The sequence below is a fragment of the Abramis brama genome, assembly GCF_963993115.1.
Source record: "Abramis brama genome assembly, chromosome: 4".
Taxonomy (NCBI): Eukaryota; Metazoa; Chordata; class Actinopteri; order Cypriniformes; family Leuciscidae; genus Abramis; species Abramis brama.
The window spans coordinates 3,413,658-3,433,768 of NC_139966.1; the positions used below are offsets into that span (position 1 = coordinate 3,413,658).

The 20,111-nt window shown below is 38.1% G+C and overlaps 1 protein-coding gene and 1 long non-coding RNA gene across 2 annotated transcripts; one reads left to right on the top strand and one right to left on the bottom strand.

The window, feature by feature from the left end:
* Positions 1-262: 262 nt before the first annotated feature.
* LOC311081586 lies at positions 263-14,009 on the top strand. The gene is made up of 5 exons (XR_014605937.1): positions 263-386; positions 666-772; positions 9,874-9,948; positions 11,268-11,406; positions 13,341-14,009. It is a non-coding gene; the product is annotated as an uncharacterized lncRNA (long non-coding RNA).
* Positions 14,010-15,330: 1,321 nt separating this feature from the next.
* Positions 15,331-17,166, bottom strand: LOC311081452 (zinc finger BED domain-containing protein 5-like; the record flags this gene model as incomplete). The annotated part of the gene is made up of 1 exon (XM_084111989.1): positions 15,331-17,166. The coding sequence occupies one exon, from the start codon at positions 17,164-17,166 to the stop codon at positions 15,331-15,333; it is 1,836 nt and encodes a 611-aa protein (XP_083968115.1).
* Positions 17,167-20,111: the final 2,945 nt, after the last annotated feature.

Consider the following 20,111-nt stretch of genomic DNA (forward strand, 5'->3'; position numbering starts at 1 on the left):
TTTGCGTCATTGAAGAGTGGGGTGATTTGAGTCACTGAAGCCCCGGATGCCCATGTCTAACGACGCGCCTGCTCTATCTTCTTCAGGCGGCTGATTGTGTGTAGCCTATATATTTGTGTGTGTATATATATACACACAATAAGAATATATTATACAATATATATAATAAAGCTGTCTTGAGTAATGTTCTTTCTGAAAGTCGACGTTTAAGAGAGAGCGAAATCGTGTCTGCACATCCACAGAGTGAAGTGAGAGAAATGTGCACGCGCATTTGCGCGTCGCCCTTATATAGACTGCTGTTTAAAAAAAAAAAAATCTTCCGCGAGCCGGCTAAACTAAGCTTCCAACAGTCAAAGTGAAAATTCAAATCGGCGAATAAATAGCAAGTAAGTGAAAGGACAGCAGTAGAAAAAGATTTTTGTTGTTTGAGTTGAAATGTGAAAGTTATGTCGAGTTTTCGTGAAACTAGGTCACTCTCTCCTCCGCACATGGTCGAGCAAAAGTTAAACTCCATACCTCAAAAAGAAAAATGGTGATATACAATTGAATTTTTGTTCTAATTTCATGGGAGTTGTATGTAGATGTAGCTAAAGTTGTATAAAATCAGGTGGATGTAAAAGTATTCTTGTATATATGTTGTGCATGTTGTTATTAATTTTTTTAAGTGCTCAACCATGGCGACGCCATCGGATGACGTCATCACCATCGTTCGTCGTGTGGAATGTGGCTTCCCACACAGCAAAAGGACTCCGCAGCAGATCGGCCGCGGGAGGTATCATATTCATATGGGATGATTATAGTATAAAAATGATAAACACGTGCAAGCACTCTTATCAATGAACTTGATAGCCTACATGTTGCAGAAATGTTTTATCCATGATACCTTTCAACTTGCGTGTGCAAAATTCAAAATTGAATGAATGTGAAGCAATTTGTACAAATAGAGACATTTTTGTGAATCCAAATGTTTTCCTTTGTATTAGTGTATCATAATTTGCGCATGCAACACAGAAGATGTGCATGTGTGGATCAGGTGACACGCGTGCATTCATTGACGTCTTTTCTGAGTCGATCTCATTTGATTCATTTGGATTTTGAGACTTTCTTTTCGCGGTTTTTAAGCATTTCACAACCCACACACAAACAACTACAAATGAATAGGCCTGGTGCTAATTAATAATGTGTACACAACTACCCAACTATTTGACAAATTCACAAATGTGCTTCACTACATTTAAACTAATACAATACAACTTGTGTGTGCAAAACCCAAAATCACATGAATGTGCAGCATTTTGTACAAATAGAGACATAGTTGTTAATGCAAAACCTCGATTTTAAATTAATGTAGGCCAGAATTTGTGCATGCAACAAGTAAGATGTGCATGTGTGGATCAGGTGACACGCGTGCATTCATTGACTCGTTTCTGAGTCGATCCTATTTGATTCATTTGGATTTTGAGACTTTCATTTCGCGGTTTCGCCTTGCACGATCCACACACAGCTGTCTGAGTAAACCTGCTACCACTAGATGGCAGTATTCTGCTAGAACAGACAACGGCAGCATAATCAAGCGTTCTTCCTCATTTAAGACGCTTAATGTGAGTGATATTGAAGCACCAAATTTAGTACACAATATTGGCCTACCTTATTAATAAAGCATACTTTATAGAGGCAAACAGATTGCATCAGATTATGAACAACACCCATAGAAAACCATTATAAAACGCTTAACGTGTAATAGCACGTTGTATGTTCAATAAGGTGTATAGGCTACTGAGATTAAATATCACTGTCATTACTGCATTGACGTTAAGCTTTTTCTTTATAATATGCGCTATGGGAGGAAATCTATATAGCCTACAGACAAGAGCCTATATGAACGCGACGTTTCACGTTAATGGCATTTCCCTTCCTGAGCCTGTTAAAAAGAAAAAGCTTAACATGGCATATTGGCATTTTTTCCTGTTAAAAAAAACATGACATTTCGCATTTGCGTTCAGATTATAGGCTTAATTTTTTTCTGACTACACATTGTTTACATAGTATACAAGCTTTGGAATTTGGAATCTGTTTTTAAATGTTAAAGACGATTTTTGCAGGACATTTGTTTTCCTTTGACCCATAAGCCACTGTTATAGGCTATATGAGTTTTAACAATATGCAACCATTGTTTATCGACATGAAATGTTAATTGAAAATCAACTGGCCCAGTGTGTGTAGCTGCATACATGAGAATGATTTGATGCGCTAACCACAGCTCATAATGCACAAGGGAACGTCTGACAATTCCACTAACTGCGTTAAAACCATAGACTGTAAAACCACATGGACGTAGTGTCCGTGACGTCACCCGTAGAGTTCTGAAGACCGTTTTTGAAGCTTAAAGTGGGCGTAGCCGACCGTCGCCATCTTGGCAGCGCGTCACTCCCGGATATTTATTTATTTTTTTTTTTTTTTCACGCATACAATGAAAAAGTGTCCAGTATGTACAACATAAGACAATAATCGAAAAAACACTGATGATCCAACAAATAAAATTCACTGCTGCTTGAAAAGGAATGGGCTGAAGTTTAACACTTGTTAATTCCCACCCCTCTTTTTAAACTCTTAATACATTAGTTTACTTCCATTGGTATTATCCACTTTTTTGTTGTTTTTGTTTTTTGCAATACACAAACACATAAATCTTCATACATTTATACAATATGTTAGCAACAGACATTCTGGCTTAACCAACTCATTTTCCTTCATTTTTATAACGTTCAAAAATCATTTCTTTAAATCCTTTCCTGAATTGTTTTATATTTGGACATTTCTTAAGCTTCTCATTTAAGTTGTTCCACAGTTTCACCCCTTGTATGGAAACACAAAAACTTTTCTTCCTACTGTGTACCATTGGTAATATGAAATTTAGTTTTCCTCTCAACACATACCCTCCTTCTATCCAAGTAAATAACTTTTGTACATTTTGAGGTAAATCATTACACTTTGCCCTATATAGGATTTGCACAGTCTGTAAATCCACCAAATCTTTAAATTTTAGTAATTTGGACTCCATAAAAAATATATTAGTATGTTCCCTATAACCCGCCCCATGAATGATCCTTAAAGCTCTCTTCTGTAAAATGACAAGTGGCTGAACTGTTGTTGTATAATTGTTTCCCCACATGTCTACACAATAAGTAAAGTATGGCAAAACTAATGAACAATAAAGCAAATGTAAAGACTTCTGATTTAAAACTGGTCTTGCTCTGCCAATTATGGCTATACTCCTTGAAACCTTACTCCTAACATAACTAATGTGTGGTTTCCAGTTCGCTTTATTGTCAATGATAACTCCTAAAATTTTTATTTCATTAACCTTTTCAATGACCACTCCATCCATCTTAATTTCAATTTGCAAATTATTTCGACCATTACCAAACATCATTAATTTTGTTTTCTTTAAATTTAGTGATAATTTTTTTGTATCAAACCATAATTTAATCTTCTCTAATTCCTTATTTGTCTCCTGCACTAGCAACTGAAGATCACTGCCTGAACAAAAAATATTAGTGTCATCAGCAAACAATACTAAGTTCAATACTTCTGACACTTGGCATAAATCATTAATGTAAATAAGAAACAATTTCGGGCCTAACACTGCCCCCTGTGGGACTCCACAAGAAATTTCCAGGCATTCAGAAAAATAATCTCCCAGCTTCACAAACTGCTTTCGCTGAGTCAAATAACTTTTTTTCCAGTTTAATACCTTTCCTCGGATCCCATATCGCTCTAATTTTCCTAACAAAATTTCATGATTGATGGTATCAAACGCCTTCTGTAGATCAACAAATATTCCAATAGTATGCATTTTGTTATCTACTGAACTTGATGTTTCTTCTATAAAATCTAACAATGCAAGTGATGTTGCCCTTTTTGCTCTAAATCCATACTGACATTCATTAATTATATTATTTTTTTCCAAAAAGTTGTCAAGACGAGTGATAAAAAGTTTTTCCAGAATTTTTGAAAATTGTGGAAGCAGAGAAACCGGTCTATAGTTTGTAAATTGATGTTTGTCTCCTGATTTATAGAGTGGAATGACCTTTGCTATTTTCATTTGATTAGGAAATGTGCCAGATTGAAATGATGAGTTGTAAATAGGCATGTGCCGGTATCAAATTTTCATGCTGCGATTAATTGATTGAGCTTTTATCACGGTATACGGTATTATCACGGTATTTTAATTGCTCCAGAGAAGCGGATGGATTGGGGGGGGATGTAGAAAAAAAACAACTTGCATCACAATAGGTGTAATTGTGATTGTCAAAACATTTGGTAACTAAACAGAATTTTACACAATTTTCACGATTTCAATTCAGTTCTTGGGATTTGATTTCAATCTTGATTCAATATTGACTCTTTGGATAAATATTAGGTAGGCTACAGTACATAGACTACATGTTAATTTTTCTCAAGAAAAAATATATCTCACATAATGCTGTAAACATACAGAGAGCCCTGTCAGCTGGAATTATTAACGGTTAAAAATTAACAAATTAAATTAAATATAATTTGGTTTTCATTATAATAACAATTATGACACAAGTAAAAATATAATACAAATGTAATATAGTGCACATATTTAGCAAAATACTCCTCTATAGCTATTTTTTCTAGTCAACTAACATGTTGGTCATTAAATGGCTTTCCTGAGGTAAATGTACGTTCTGTGACATAATTGTTCACCTGCAGTTTTATTGACCTCTTTCCGTGGCTGAAAAACACTGATTGATCGATATTATGTATGAAGCATAAATACCTTTCTGTAAGTTGCACTGTATCTTTAAATAAAATGTAACAGATGATCGGTTTACTTGAACTGAGGCGCTACAGCGATCGGTCACGTCACATTTACAAGCGCCAAAACGGTATTTATTGTCTGAATTTCGTAATAAAATGGACAGAACCTGAGAGCTCAGAATTTTTTTCATATTAAAAGTAACCTGCTCTGTCTAGTCTGTCGGTGTCAGTGTCCTCTTTGCTCCGTGATTTTTCTCTGCGTGAGAAAATGGATGTGTGGTGCGAGAGCATGTGAAAAGTGTAAATTGCGCGAGTCTCACGCTGAATGCGTAGAGTTGACAGCCCTGCTTTTAGAAGGGGGATAAATCGTCGGCAGTGTTCCTCCTTCCGCCATGCTTCTTCTCCATGTGAGGATTATTTACATTAACTAGAGTGCGCACTGCGCCGCATGCACGCAGTGCTTCATGTGGGGATTGTTTACATCAGAGTGCACATGTGTTTTGCGCATGCACACAGTGTTTGTTTAAGCGGTTGATGGAAAATAAGCTAATGCGCGTTCTATAAATATAAATTCTGATCTATTATTTTTCACGGTATTTTGAAGTGCCCGCGATAACAATATCATGCATAGACATTACCGCGATTTATCGCATTACCGAATACCGGCACATGTCTAGTTGTAAATATAGGTAAGAGGTTTTGAAATGGCATCAATAACATTTCTCACCACCGTCATATCAACATTGTTACAATCATTTGAAGTTTTATTCTTACATTTTGAAACAATTTGAATTATCTCACTTTCCTCCACCGGAGAAAGGAACATTGAAGTTACATTTCTTTCAATAGAGCAATAACCATATTGATCATTTCTGGGGTCAGGAATATTCTCTGCCAACTCTTTCCCAATATTGACAAAAAATGTATTGAAAGTATTTGCCACCTCTATCATATTATAATTGTCTTTGTCTCCCATATTAAAATATTTAGGATAACTTAACTGGCCAGAAGATTTTTTTTATTACTTTATTCAATATTTTCCACATTTCCCTCACATCAGATTTCTTAGTTTCTATTAATTTATTGTAATAATCTTTCTTAGTTTTCCTCAAGATATTAGTCAATTTATTTTTATATTTCTTATACTTATTTTCCGCCTCTTTGGTTCTTTGTTTAAAAAACTCCTTATAAAGCAAGTTCTTCTTTTTGATTGCATTTTTCAATCCCTTTGTAATCCAGGGATGACCTTTTTTATTTGAAATTGTACATATTTTCTTCAATGGACAATTTTTGTCATATAGTTGTTTAAATATTCTCATAAACTCATCATAGGCATCATGTACATTGCTCGTGTCATATACACCGTCCCAATTTTGTACAAATAAATCATTCTTAAAAACATTCAAGGACTCTTCTGATCTTAATCTTTTGAATTTACTTAGTGGTTCCTGATGAGGCTTACAATCGCTATCAAACACTGTAAATACGGGCAAATGATCACTGATGTCACTTATTAATATTCCACTTATTGCATCATTAAAGATTTCATTTGTTAGAATATTATCAATTAGTGTAGCGCTATGGGTCGTTATCCTCGTAGGTCTAGTGATTTTAGGGTACAAATTCAAGCTATAGATTGTGCTAATGAAATTTTCTGTCAATTTATGCTTATTTGGATTGAGCATATCTATGTTGAAGTCTCCACAAACAATGATTGTTTTACTAGCTTTTTTGGTATACATTTCCTCCATATATTCACTAAATTTTTCAACACATGAGCCTGGTTTTTTATAAATACAACTTAGAATCACATTCTTCCTATGTTCTCTGTGTAACTCAATTGTTAAACATTCAAATATATTTTCAACAATGAGACTCATATCCTCCACAACACTAAATCTCAAGTTACTGCTCCATGTTTTCGGTCCATGTGTACAAAATCATATCCATCCAACTCAAAATTTTCTTTTTTCTCCTTATGCATCCATGTTTCAGATAAAGCAATTATACTGAATGGTTGTGCCAAACCATGCAAATAGTTCTTAATATTTTCAAAGTTTGCATAGAGACTTCTACTGTTTATATGTATAACGGAGAGTCTGCCATCTTTATTAATTTGATTGTGTGCATTTCATCTGTATAGTAGCCACAGTTTTTATTGGCACAAGTAAAAAAGTTCTTGTCCGGATCAATATCATATTCCATATCAAAACTTATGTAATCAGTATGTTCAAATAGTTGCAACTCCAGACTGGTTGTATCTTCTGCTTCAGAAGAGTGTCTTATTTGAGTATGTATGTCAGTCAGCTTACCTCGTATTCCAGTAGCCTGACAACCTTGTTTACTCATACTCAGTCAGCTCTTCCAAACCCCTCACCACCAAGCGGCAACCTCCCCGTCTTTCTCTTGAAACCAACACGGAAGTGAGTTAAACTGCAATTCGTTGACTGGCCGCTTGAGGCTGATGTCAGAAGTGAGTCAAATCTGTATCTCCTCCATGTTAAAATACCAAATTTTACAGCAGAAAAAAACGTGTTTACAGCCTGGTGTCTGTATGTTTTTTTGGTCTATAAAGCTATTTTTGCCCTTCATGACAACTGTGAGGGGGGTGAATTTTTTTATAACTCATCCGTTTAGTTGATTAATATTTAAAGTTCTGCATAATTAAGGGTGTGGCCACTTGAGTGACAGGTGGATTGTCGCTGATGTCAATGCTAGCCGCTTGTCTGTTGTTACTAGCCGTCACTTCACCTCAGCAAATGTTAGCTGCTGAACTTGCCATCTCTGCAGTGTTTGTGTTTTTTTTTCGGGATTATTTCATACTATTGAATACACCCATTAAGTAACGTTAACTTCGCCCACGGCTTAGGATTGTTGTCGTCGAGTATCGTTCGAGAGAACAACCAGCGCTGTATTTCAGTTTTCCTCTGTGAACATGCACTAATGGATGTCTGACAATTTCGTTGCTTTTTGGAGTTTTCAGATTTAAAAACGTCAATAAAGGCTCGTTCGTTCTGCTCTCACGGAACAGATATAGATTATAATATGCTTATGTACCGTTAGATGAAATCATGCAGGCGTCGGCGCTTTCTCCGTCCATGCTATAAATGCACATCCATGAATGAGCGCGGATTTTCTAGCGCATTTACTTTAACTTCATAGGCAATATATCTATAACCCATTTGAGAGGCGGCCAAAATCAGAATTTAAAATGGACTGAATAAGCTCTCTACGAACTTGACGGACCATAAAGAGTGACTGACGTGCACATGTCACACACACACTCAGAGTAATATTAAGTTACTGCATAATACATTTTCAACTAACGTTAGCAGAATAGTACAGAATCACAATACACAGTCTCACTTGTAGCCGTGTCTTTTAAATATTATAATATAATATTTCGAAGAGCAAAAACAGGAACTTTTATTTGGCTTTACATCATCAGCTAACTCGATCACGTCGAGCCATAGATATAAACAGTGTTTATAGATATATCATAGATATAAAACAGTGTTTATATCTATGACGTCGAGCTAGGTGATTTCGGCTCCTCAGCTCCACCCACGCCCCGCCTGTTTGCCTATTTTCTGTTATCTGGGAGTGACGCGAGGCCAAGATGGCGACGGCCGGCTCCGCCTACTTCAGGCTTCAAAAATGCTCTTCAGAAACCTACGGGTGACGTCACGAACACTACATCCATATTTTTTTACAGTCTATGCTCACCACCAATACCTTCGCATCTTCTGGGCTTCCATTTAGTTTTATAAACACTTTACAGTTGGCAGTCCATGTATGTTGTATTTTCTTCATTTTTCTCAGGTACCTGGCTTTCTTTGCGATGTCTGCATTGTGCTTTGTGAGGTGCTCATTGATATAAACGTTTGTTCCTTTGAGCTTTTTTCCTTCCTTCAAAATCGCAATCTTGTGTTTTCTGTTTGCAAATCTCATGATGACAGTAGATTTATCGCTGGCTTTCCTCCTCGGCAACACATGGCAAGCCTCTACATTATTACAATCCAGATCAATTCCTTGTGATTGTAGAAAGCTCGCCACTTGTTGCTCTGTCGAGCTGGTGTCAATCTCAGCTGCTGGATCTCTGATGTTTGCGTCCACCGCTCGAGCATACGATCGGGGTTTCACCGTGAACCCGGTTATTATGATGTCGTTCATCCTCGAATATTGTTCGAGGTCTGCAACCCGATTCTCCAGCTGCATATTTTCATGTCTTTCTCCGCGTTCTGGATGCGAAGAGACTGGACCTCCTTCACCAAATCCAAAATACGGATCTGTTGCTCCTTTACCTCCGTGAGCTGTGTTTTGAGGAAGTCCAACGTGACTTTAATGTCATCGATTTCCTCAGCCACATCACTTAACTTCTTCGGCGGCATTTTCACTGCTGAATCAATGTAATTTTCTGTGTTTTTCCACACATCCACTGTTCACCATCCTTCAGCTATATTCTCACATGCACAGGCGAGACGAGCTCTGCGATTCGAAACGATGTAAGTTAATCAATACATCGTTCGACCGGACATAACTGTTTTATATATATATTATATGTGTTTGCCGGTGCTGAAACCACGCCCACCTTCCTCGACGCGAATCACGCGATGAAGTTGTTGTCTTGGATACTACAAGATATTGGCGCCGGCGGTTCATTTTGAATTTTGAACTCCAAGCTTACCATTGAGGTAAATTAACCTGAACCTACACAACAAAACTTTACAAAATATTAAAGTACACAAGGTTGAAAACGCTGCAGCACTTTTAATACATGTGGTAACGTTTATTTTCAACACTAACGTTAGATGACTTGCAGAAAACACTAACAGTTGTCATGATTCATGAATAAGAATTAACGTTAACATTATTAACTTTACTTAACTTACATCTCAAATAAACTATTTGAAGCAAATCAATTAACCTGAATTCATGAGTGTCTATTTGGATGTCAACTGAATATAACGTTATAAGATTTGTAACGTTTAGATTCGTATTGACCAACATAAAAATGTTATTACCATAGGTTATTACCTATTTACATTATGTAGTTTATTTTTAACAAGCTGTGTATTTTTTTAGTGATCGATTTTGAGATGGTCACCCGTGATACTGCACCTGTGATGCTGTCTGCACCATCGTCTGCACATGAAAACTGTAAGTACTAGTCTTGGCTATTTGACAGCTGAAATATTATGTCTGTCTTAAAAGGACAACAACAAATTAGATTGTCATCTATATTTTGAGGTGTTGCTCCCTTGATCTATGTTCTCCTACATGTATTGTTAACATAAAAAACCTGAAGGAGGACCATGAAGGAGGACCTGCACCAGCTTAAACTCCGGCACCCGGGCATGAAGATTATGTTTTCAGCTGTGACCCAGAGGTGCCGGTGGAAGGCTGGTGCCAATCCGGTGAAAATTAACAAGGCAAAGTATTTTGTTAACCGTGTTATGACTACATTTGTTCGTAGCTTAAATGGTGCCATGATTGAGCACCCTCACATTAGACATGCCAGTCCTGGGCTATTTTTGAAAGATGGAGTTCATTTCACACCTAGGGGAAATGATATGTTTTTAAATACAATAGCTAACTGCCTTAAAGGCCACATCCAAATGCAGTGAACTGCTTACAGTGGGCAGTGTTACTGCTTTTGAATTTTGCCTTTAGGGCCATTTTGTTAGTCCTAAATATAGCCCTGACCATCATGGCTAATGTTGAAGTTTTTTATGTTAATTTAGAAACACCTGTAGCCATAACACTGTTACCTCTGCTCTTCCTCATCCCTACATTCTCCCACCCTACCCCCACCATAGGATATTAATGCATGAATGAACGCATATTTCATAAATTAATTTATACACAAATTCATGATAATTCATGTACCCTTACCGTAAGGTGTTACCATTTTTTTATTAATTCAGATTGTTATAATACTGATGCCACAATATTTCAAGGGTCATGTGAAAAATCATGACATTAATTAAAGACTTTGTATAAAGCTAAATTCCATCAACACATTATGTAATTATATTCAGAGATTTGACTGTCATATCAGTGAATCAGATCATCATATGATGACTATAACATCATCAATTAATGACCAAGATCATCTGATATTTTCTCCTGCATTTACTGCTCTAACAAATGTGTATTAAATACACAGTTAAAGCAGCCAGAGAAAAACAAAAGTTAAAAACTCAAGGGTCATGAGCCCAACTAAAGCAGACACTGATCTCAATCATGGTGACATCAAATTTATTTTTAAAGTTTTTTACACTTTATTTAAATTAGCATATTTTACTTTAATTTTATGGTTTTTGTTTGGCAGCCGCAGCTGCCAGTCATTTGACCCTTTTTTTTTATTTCTTTTTTTTACAATGAAGGTATATGATCGTGATTATTCAGGAAATACCTGTAAAATAACAGTGTTTTCAGTTTATTTAAACGTGCAATATGTATTTTTTGGCTACTAGGGGTCACTCATTCAAAATAATAACAACAGACGTACTTTGATGACGTCGGGAAAGTGCGTGGGCTCATGGGAGTTGTTGTCATTGTCACTGTCAACCAGCGAATCTGGCATCTCCAGCAGAAAACATGCTCACTGACGAGGTAATGTATTGTTATATTACATCTCTATTGTTGTTACGTTTAGTTACGGCTTTTCACTTTATGTAATGTCAATCTAATGAAATAGCCGCGAGCTACCGTTAGTTAACAAACTTATCAGTAACGTTAGCTAAAGTGTGAGACAGAATGTTGTGCGGGCGGTCGCTGTCAACATACCTATAAGTTGAGTGACTTATAGGTATGTTGACATATTAACTGCGCATCATAATTTGAGTTACTCAAATTATAGGTATGTTGACATAGCATCCGCGCTTGTCGAACATTCTGTCTATCAACTTGAGTCTAGCTGCTACTAACGTTTAGATCAGGCATCTACTACCCTCGTCCTGGAGAGATGTTGTCCAGACTATTTTCGCTACAAAACCTGTTTCATCACATCTAATTGTAATAATTATAGGTTTGATAAGCCGAATCAGGTGTCATTGTGTGTGTTTGGATTGAAAACCTAACGTACAGGATGGTAACGTTTGCTCTCCAGAACGAGGGTTGGAGACTTCAACTCGCTGTAAAATTAATTCACAATTAGGTAGCACTTATATTATATTGTGCTATGCCAACAACGTGTTGTAAAGAAAACTGTAATTATATAATTACAAAACCATAGCAATAAGTCTTATGATCACATCTCATACACATGCATCTTATGTGACCATAAGACTTATTGCTATGGTTTTGTACTTATCGAATTATAATGTTAAACAATTTATTTTCTAATTATCAAATTAAAAAAAGACCTATGGTGAACTGATCATGTCCCTTCTGTATCTCAATAGTTTTTTTTTTGTTGAATTTTGTAGTAATATTTGACAATTAAAAACAAAGTATTATATTAAATCTAACTTTAGCAAAGACAAAGAACAAACAATATGTAGGTATTTAGAATAAAAGAATAGTCAAAAACCCATATGAAGCAAGAAATAAATTAAAAATATTTTACAATATAATTTATAAATAAGAATTTTACATAGACAAAAAACAATTCATTATTATTTTATTTTTTTTACTCAAGTATGGGGTATGATACAACATCTAAAAATAATGTTTGTTTTCCTGTCAACATGTGAATATATTGCAGGGAGAGACAGATGGCTCCTCACCGGATGCCTCAATAGCATCATTAGATATTAGCAATGAGATGTGGAGTCCCCAGCATGGAAAGAAAGACTTGATATTTGGAAGAGTAACTGCAAGAGAAAGTAGGAAAGGGACAGGAAGGGGGATAGTAGAGCAGCTGGAGTGAGTGGGAGAGGAAGATCGGTAGGTAGGGGAAAGGGAAAGGCAAGAGCAGGCAGAAGAGCAGCAAGCAGTGGAGCAGAAACAAGTGGAGCAGTCGAAGTCATCGGTGAAGCAGGAGTGATTGAAGCTGCTGTAGGGATCGAAGCACCAAGAGGAAGGACTGTAGGTAGAAGGAGAGGGACGACAAGAGCGGAAAGTACTGCAGGACACAGCAGTGCAACTAGAGGAGGAGGGACTAGAGGAGGAGGGACTAGAGGGGGAGGGACTAGAGGGGGAGGGACTAGAAGAGGAGGGACTAGAGGAGGAGGGACTAGAGGGGGAGGGACTAGAGGAGGAGGGACTAGAGGAGGAGGGACTAGAGGGGGAGGGACTAGAGGAGGAGGGACTAGAGGGGGAGGGACTAGAGGGGGAGGGACTAGAGGAGGAGGGACTAGAGCAGCACTTGGAATCTCTGAAGAGGACAGAGTAAGGGTGCAGAGGCTGCAAGAGGAAAGAAAGTCCCAGACACGGGTATCTTAGGGAAGACTGCAAGTCTCAGGACAAGATTAAACTTCCTTTTATCAATGAAATAAAAAAAATAAAAATATTAATAGAGACAAGAATGTTAAAAAGAGAATCATTTTGGATTATTCTTAGAGTCAGGGTTACATTTGTTAAATTCTTCACATTGTTATTTTCAGGAGCAGATCCGGAATATGGATCCAGATGACGCTCGTTCACTCCTGATCAGAGTCATGGATAGAGAGCCTGGCCTTATCTTCGATGTGCTCCAGCCAGCTGCTCAGGGAACAGAAGTACCATTACCAGGTGTGCCTGGATGGTGCAGCTGCTCAAGATGCAGGGAAATGGGATCCGACTTGGAGAATAAATCTTGTGGCAAGAGCGAGGCCAACTGCGTCAGTATATTGCCCCACATGTCATTGTATATTTTAGATGAGCATGTACTGAGATTATCACGGCGGCTCAGAAATGACATTTATGCTCTCCATGACACACAGCTGCCTGGGGATGACAACCGGGAATACCGCTATGCCGCTTACAGAAATTTTGTTTTGTGGAATTATGGTGCCCTTGGTGCGGGAAACCGTGTTGTCATCCCCAGCTGTTGTGTGTCCAGAATACGTGATAATTACCCGGACCCATTTGGAAGATACACTGGGTTCATAGAAACAATTTTATAAACTTTAGTTGATAAAGACACCTTACTGTTGTTGTTGTTTTCATTTGTGTTTGATGTTTATTTATTTTCTCAATTTCTTTATCAATATCTAGACAGCAGAGATAGGTGATTTTGATTTACAAGTAATTTAATTTTTGGAAATAAAAATAAAAACTTGTGTTGGAATTGAACAAATAAACTTGCGTCATTTTTATTTACATGTCATGTTTCGGAAAAAATATGTAAAATGCATTTAGAACATAAGTTTTCTCTTCACAAAAAAAAACAAAAAAAAAAACGATTTGCTAAAAACCAAATTGCTCAGTTGTTCTCTTGGTGTGTAGTGCCGGGCCCTATAAGGGGAATTTTTTTTATTTAAATATACAGTAATAAAAGTATAATTTCCCATCATGTAAAAATATAGATCAAGTCTTATTATATATAGTATATATATTATTACTTAGTATATTTAAAATGTTACAAATAAATTATACACTGCAGATAAATATGCTTTAAAAATAGTGGGCACTGATAATTTATTGGTAATCTTTCATCAATTGTCCTTCTTTGTTGAGCATTAGCGGTCTGTTTTCATGATGGTTGTAGTCAAGTGCTACCAGGAGAATACGTGCCTCATAAACCAATGGCGAGAAACTGAAACGTTTACTTGCATACATAAGAATGTGGTTGTGAAAGGACTCCAGTTGACAGGTAGATCTGTGGAAATAATGTCTGAAGAATTATAACACAGACTAGAGGTCTTCATGGAGATGGGTCGGATATATTATAATTGAAACGGGTCTCAACACGGTACATATACAAGCATTGGTTATTTTTTGGAACAGGTCCAATAATGTGGAACCGTGAAGACCTCTACTGCAAACAGTGTTGACAATGTACTCAGATGATAATTTACTTTGTGGAAATACATGTTTGTCTATTAAAGAGATCTAAATCAAATTGCATGGACAACATAATATATGCTGGTTTTATCTTTGAACTGGTAACAAATTTATTCAGTAGGTCACTACTTGGTTAGGATCTCCTCTCACCTGGCAGTGTAGGTTTTAATTGTGCAAAAACTGAAGTTAAAGATCAAAAAACAACATACACTAGACCAGTGGTTCCCAAACTTTTTCTGCAGGGCCCCCCTTTCTGAAGATAAGAATATTTTCGAGCCCCCCCACACTGACACAAACATACAAATCCTTTGTTTCTAAACTCCACTGGACTTTACTTAACATTGTAAGTCATACAAAATGGCAACTTCTTCCTGAACAAAACTAAAAAAAAAAAAAGACAAATCACCTTCACAATTATTAAAAGTGACACTGCATCATGTATCATAAAATTTTACCATGTAATGGTGTTCATGGCTTTCAACACATCTTCTTATAAACTCCATTCCTGCATGAAAGTGGCCTTTTACACTTTACCAGCTCTCTGAAGAAAATAACAAAATCCTGAACATTTAACTCTGCAAAAACTGCACCTTTAATGTCCACATCTTTTCAGTGACTGGTGTGGGCTTGCTTCATGCTGCAGATCTTCTCAAATCGGGGTTGCAGCTGTGAGACTGCTACTCTTAGTTCATTTTCAATGTCCAGCTTTGATCTGTATTTAGTCTTGATGGAGGCCACAGCAGAAAAACCTATCTCACATAGGTAAGACGTGGCAAATGGAAGGAGTGTGGCCAGAGCTCTTTTACCTAGCAGTGGGAAATCTTTCTCCACTCCAATCCAAAATGCAGCTAGTGTCTTAGACTTAAACTCAAGCCTCATTGTTGAATCAGAGGTGACATCAATGAACTGTTCATTCTCTGTAGTGCTGAATTCGGCAGGTGGTGTTGCACTGAAGGGGTCTCGGATCCAGTCATATTGTGTAGGATCCTGCACTGGGAAGTACCTCTGGAAATGCTTTTGGAGGGCAGAGATGTGAGCTTTCATGCATGGGATCACTGTGTTCTGCAGCTTGTTGACCTCAATGAATGACTTCAGGTTCTCAAACGAGTCTATATTTCCCTCTGTAACTCGCTGCTCCCACATCTCAAGCTTTCTTGTGAATGATGTGATTTTATCTGCCAGATGTGGAAGGTGTGTGTTGCTGCCCTGCATCTGCAGATTTAGCTCATTGAGTTTTTGAAACATGTCACTGAGGTACGCAAGTTTCATGAGGAACTTGTTGTTGTTAAACTTGTGGGCAAGTTCATTTTCCTCCTCCTCCAAAAAGATGCGGATCTCATCCCGCAGTTCAAAGACCCTGGATAAAACCTTCCCACGTGACAGCCATCGGGACTCGCTGTGAAACAGAACAGCTGTGTGGTCGGAGCCCATTTCCTCACACAGTGCAGAGAAAATACGTGCTTTGACAGGTCGTGTTTTAATGTAGGTCACTGTAGTGATGACATCCGTCATAACATCGTGCAGGTCGGGACTCAGCTGTTTAGACGCCAGCGCCTCTCGGTGTATCATACAGTGTGTCCACTGCACGTTAGGGGAGATGCGCTTGATGAGCGCTTGCAGCCCCCCTCTTCTCCCAGCCATGGCCTGAGCCCCGTCTGTGCAGATCCCCACACAGTCCTCCCATTTCAGATCGGCCTCTCTCAAGTAAGTGTCAATTATTTTAAACAGTTCGTCTGCAGTGGCTCTGCTCGTCACTTGTTTGCAGAAAAGCAAATCCTCCCTCAAATCATCGGCATCAATGAATCTGACGTATGTTATCAATAAGCAGTCTTTATTACTGTCAGTCGCCTCATCCATCTGCAGAGCAAAGCGTCGGTCCCGTATCTTGTCATTTAGCTGCTCTTCTATGTCTTTTGACATATCATAAATACGCCTTGAGATAGTATTGTTTGAGAGAGGAATGGCCTTTAGCTTGCTGGCAGTGGCTTCGTCGATCATAGTTGAGACCATGTCGATCGCAGAGGGAAGTATTAATTCCTCGGCTATAGTGTGTGGCTTTTTACACTGAGCAACTCTGTAGGCAACTTTGTAGGATGCGAGTTGAGCATTTGCAGGCAGGGATGCTGCTTTAGTAAAGCGACTCTGCTGTGCACGACACTGTGTGAGTTTTTTTCTGAAGAACTCCACCGGCTTGTCTTTGTGCTCGGGATGTGTTGTCTCCAAGTGGCGTTTTAATTTGTTCGGCTTCAGACTGTCGCAAGCTAGTATTTTTAGACACACAACACACTGTGGTCTTTCCTCCTTACCCACTGTTGTGCTGGTGAAGCCGAGTGCGAGATATGCCTCGTCATATTTTCTTGTCTTTGCTTTTGAAGTTGCTACATTTGGTGAAGATTCATCATCTGGTTTGCGTTTAGCTGGGAGCGCTGTCACAAACTTGTCCATGCTGTTATGCTAGCATTGTAACTAACCCGGGAAGCCGTAGCCGTGCCGCGCCCCCCCTGCAATACCTCCGGGGCGCGCCCCCCAGTTTGGGAACCACTGCACTAGACCCTCCATGTAATCATTTTTAGACCCCTGGTCTTGCTGTTTACATCACATTTTGATTACTTTTCAAACAATTATTTTTAAATGTGTACATACACAGTTACTTGATAGTCATTTTTCAATGTAACAAAATAAAGTACATAATTAAACCGTTTTGAACTAATTCAAATTGAAATAGTCATGTGGTTACTGTAGTTACCTGAATGGCAGATATCTGTGCACATCTTTCAGCCATCTCTTACATTTACATTTACATTTATTCATTTAGCTGACGCTTTTATCCAAAGCGACTTACAATTGCTATATATGTCAGAGGTCGCACGCCTCTGGAGCAACTAGGGGTTAAGTGTCTTGCTCAGGGACACATTGGTGTCTCACAGTGGATTCGAACCCGGGTCTCTCACACCAAAGGCATGTGTCTCTCCTCCATAGGCTTCTAAGGGACTGAAACTTGCTGGCCCAGAAAATGTATTAAAGACATCGTTAATAGTCCAAGTGACTCCAGTGGCTCGATCGTAAGTTTATAAAGCAACGAGAATACTTTTTGTACGCAAAAACAAACAAAAATAGCGACTTTATTCTACTTTTCATTTCCTTCTCTCTGGGCCTCGGATCTTTCACGTAGTGTTTAAGCGCAGCGCGTCTGGTCATGTGTGATACGTGGTGACGTAGACTCTCAGATTTAATCAAAAATATCTTAATTTGTGTTCCGAAGATGAACGAATGTCAAGTCAAGTCATCTTCATTTATATAGCGCTTTTAACAATGTAGATTGTTTCAAAGCAGCTTTACAGAGATAAGCGTATAATTTAAGGTAACAGAGATTGTTTTGGCTTTATAGCAGAGTTAAGTTATTTTCCATCTAAAGTTAGTTTTGATTGAGTTGCTTCCGTCGCAACGATCATTTGTTATTAAATTAGGGGCCGCTAAGACGACACCATTCTCTCTACACAGACTTTAAACGCGAATCTGTGAGAAACGCTGATAGCGTTCACATGCACATTTAGAATGGGTTCTATAGTTATGTGCGTTTGAATATACCCAGGTTTGGAATTCCCTACAAACCAAGCCTAAACAAAGTACTTGTCTTTCCTTATAAATTTTGATAAAGAATTGTATTTTATTTTGTTGCTTTGGGGTAGGAACGCGAAACGAATTTTCCCGACAACGCCTTATCTGTATAGTGGTAGAGGGATCCTCCATAGGGAGAGACTAGTTGGCACTTCAGCACTGCGTTGTCATCGGTCCAGGCGAAGGTCCATCATCAGATCTGGATACGACCTGGATCCGGCAGGCTGCAGGAAAACCTCGGGATAAGCACAGACACTAAAATTAGCGTAGATGCCATTCTTCTCATGATGTAACGAGTACATCAGGATTTATGGGAAGTGTTCCCGGTTCCGGCTGACCTAATCTATGCAGCCTAACATTGAATTATAGAAGTCTATAATGTATTATGTGAATGCTAGGTCAAAGAGATGTGTCTTTAATCTGGCTTTGAACTGACAGAGTGTGTCTGCTTCCCGGACAATGGTAGGAAGACTGTTCCAGAGTTTTGGTGCTAAATAGGAAAAGGATCTACCACCAGCAGTCGACTTTGATATTCTAGGTATTAGTAACTGGCCGGAATTTTGAGATCGCAATAGACGTGACGGACTATAATGCGTTAAGAGCTCGCTCAAGTACTGCGGAGCTAAACCATTTAGTGCTTTGTAAGTAATCAGCAATATTTAAAAATTTATGCGATGTTTAATAGGGAGCCAGTGCAGTTTTAACAGAACTGGGCTAATATGGTCATACTTCCTGGTTCTGGTAAGAACTCGAGCTGCTGCGTTTTGAACTAGCTGTAGTTTGTTTATTAAGCGTGCAGGGCAACCACCCAGTAGAGCATTACAATAATCTAGCCTTGAGGTCATGAACGCATGAACTAACTGTTCCGCATTTGTCAATGAAAGCATATGCCGTAATTTAGATATATTTTTAAGATGGAAAAATGCAGTTTTACAGATACTAGACACGTGACTTTCAAATGAAAGATTGGTATCAAAGAGCACACACACACACACACACACACACACACACACACACACACACACACACACACCCACCCACCCAGGTTCCTAACCAACGACGAGGACTTAACAGAGCAGCCATCAAGTGTTAGACAGTATTCTAGGTTATTACGTGAGGAAGTTTTTTGTCCAATAATTAGAAACTCTGTTTTTTCAGAATTTAGAAGTAGGAAATTACGAGTCATCCAATTTTTTATATCAGCTATGCATTCTGTTAATTTAGTGAATTGGTAAGTTTCGTTAGGTTTTGAAGAAATATAGAGCTGAGTATCGTCAGCATAACAGTGAAAGCTAATTCCATGTTTCCTAATGATATCTCCTAATGGTAGCATGTACAGAGTGAACAGCAGCGGTCCTAGTACTGAGCCTTGTGGTACGCCATACTGAACTTGTGATTGATGAGACATCTCTTCATTTACTGCTACAAACTGATAACGGTCAGATAAGTATGATTTAAACCATGCTAGTGCATTTCCCGTAATGCCAACATAATGTTCTAATCTATCTAAAAGAACGTTGTGGTCAATGGTGTCAAATGCAGCACTAAGATCGAGTAACACTAATAGCGAGATACAACCACGATCGGATGATAAGAGCAAATCATTTGTGACTCTAATGAGAGCAGTCTCGGTACTATGGTACGGTCTAAATCCTGACTGGAAATCCTCACAGATATAATTTCTTTCAAGAAAGGAACACAGTTGTGAAGATACTGCTTTTTCTAATATCTTTGACAGAAAAGGTAGATTCGAGATCGGCCTGTAATTGACT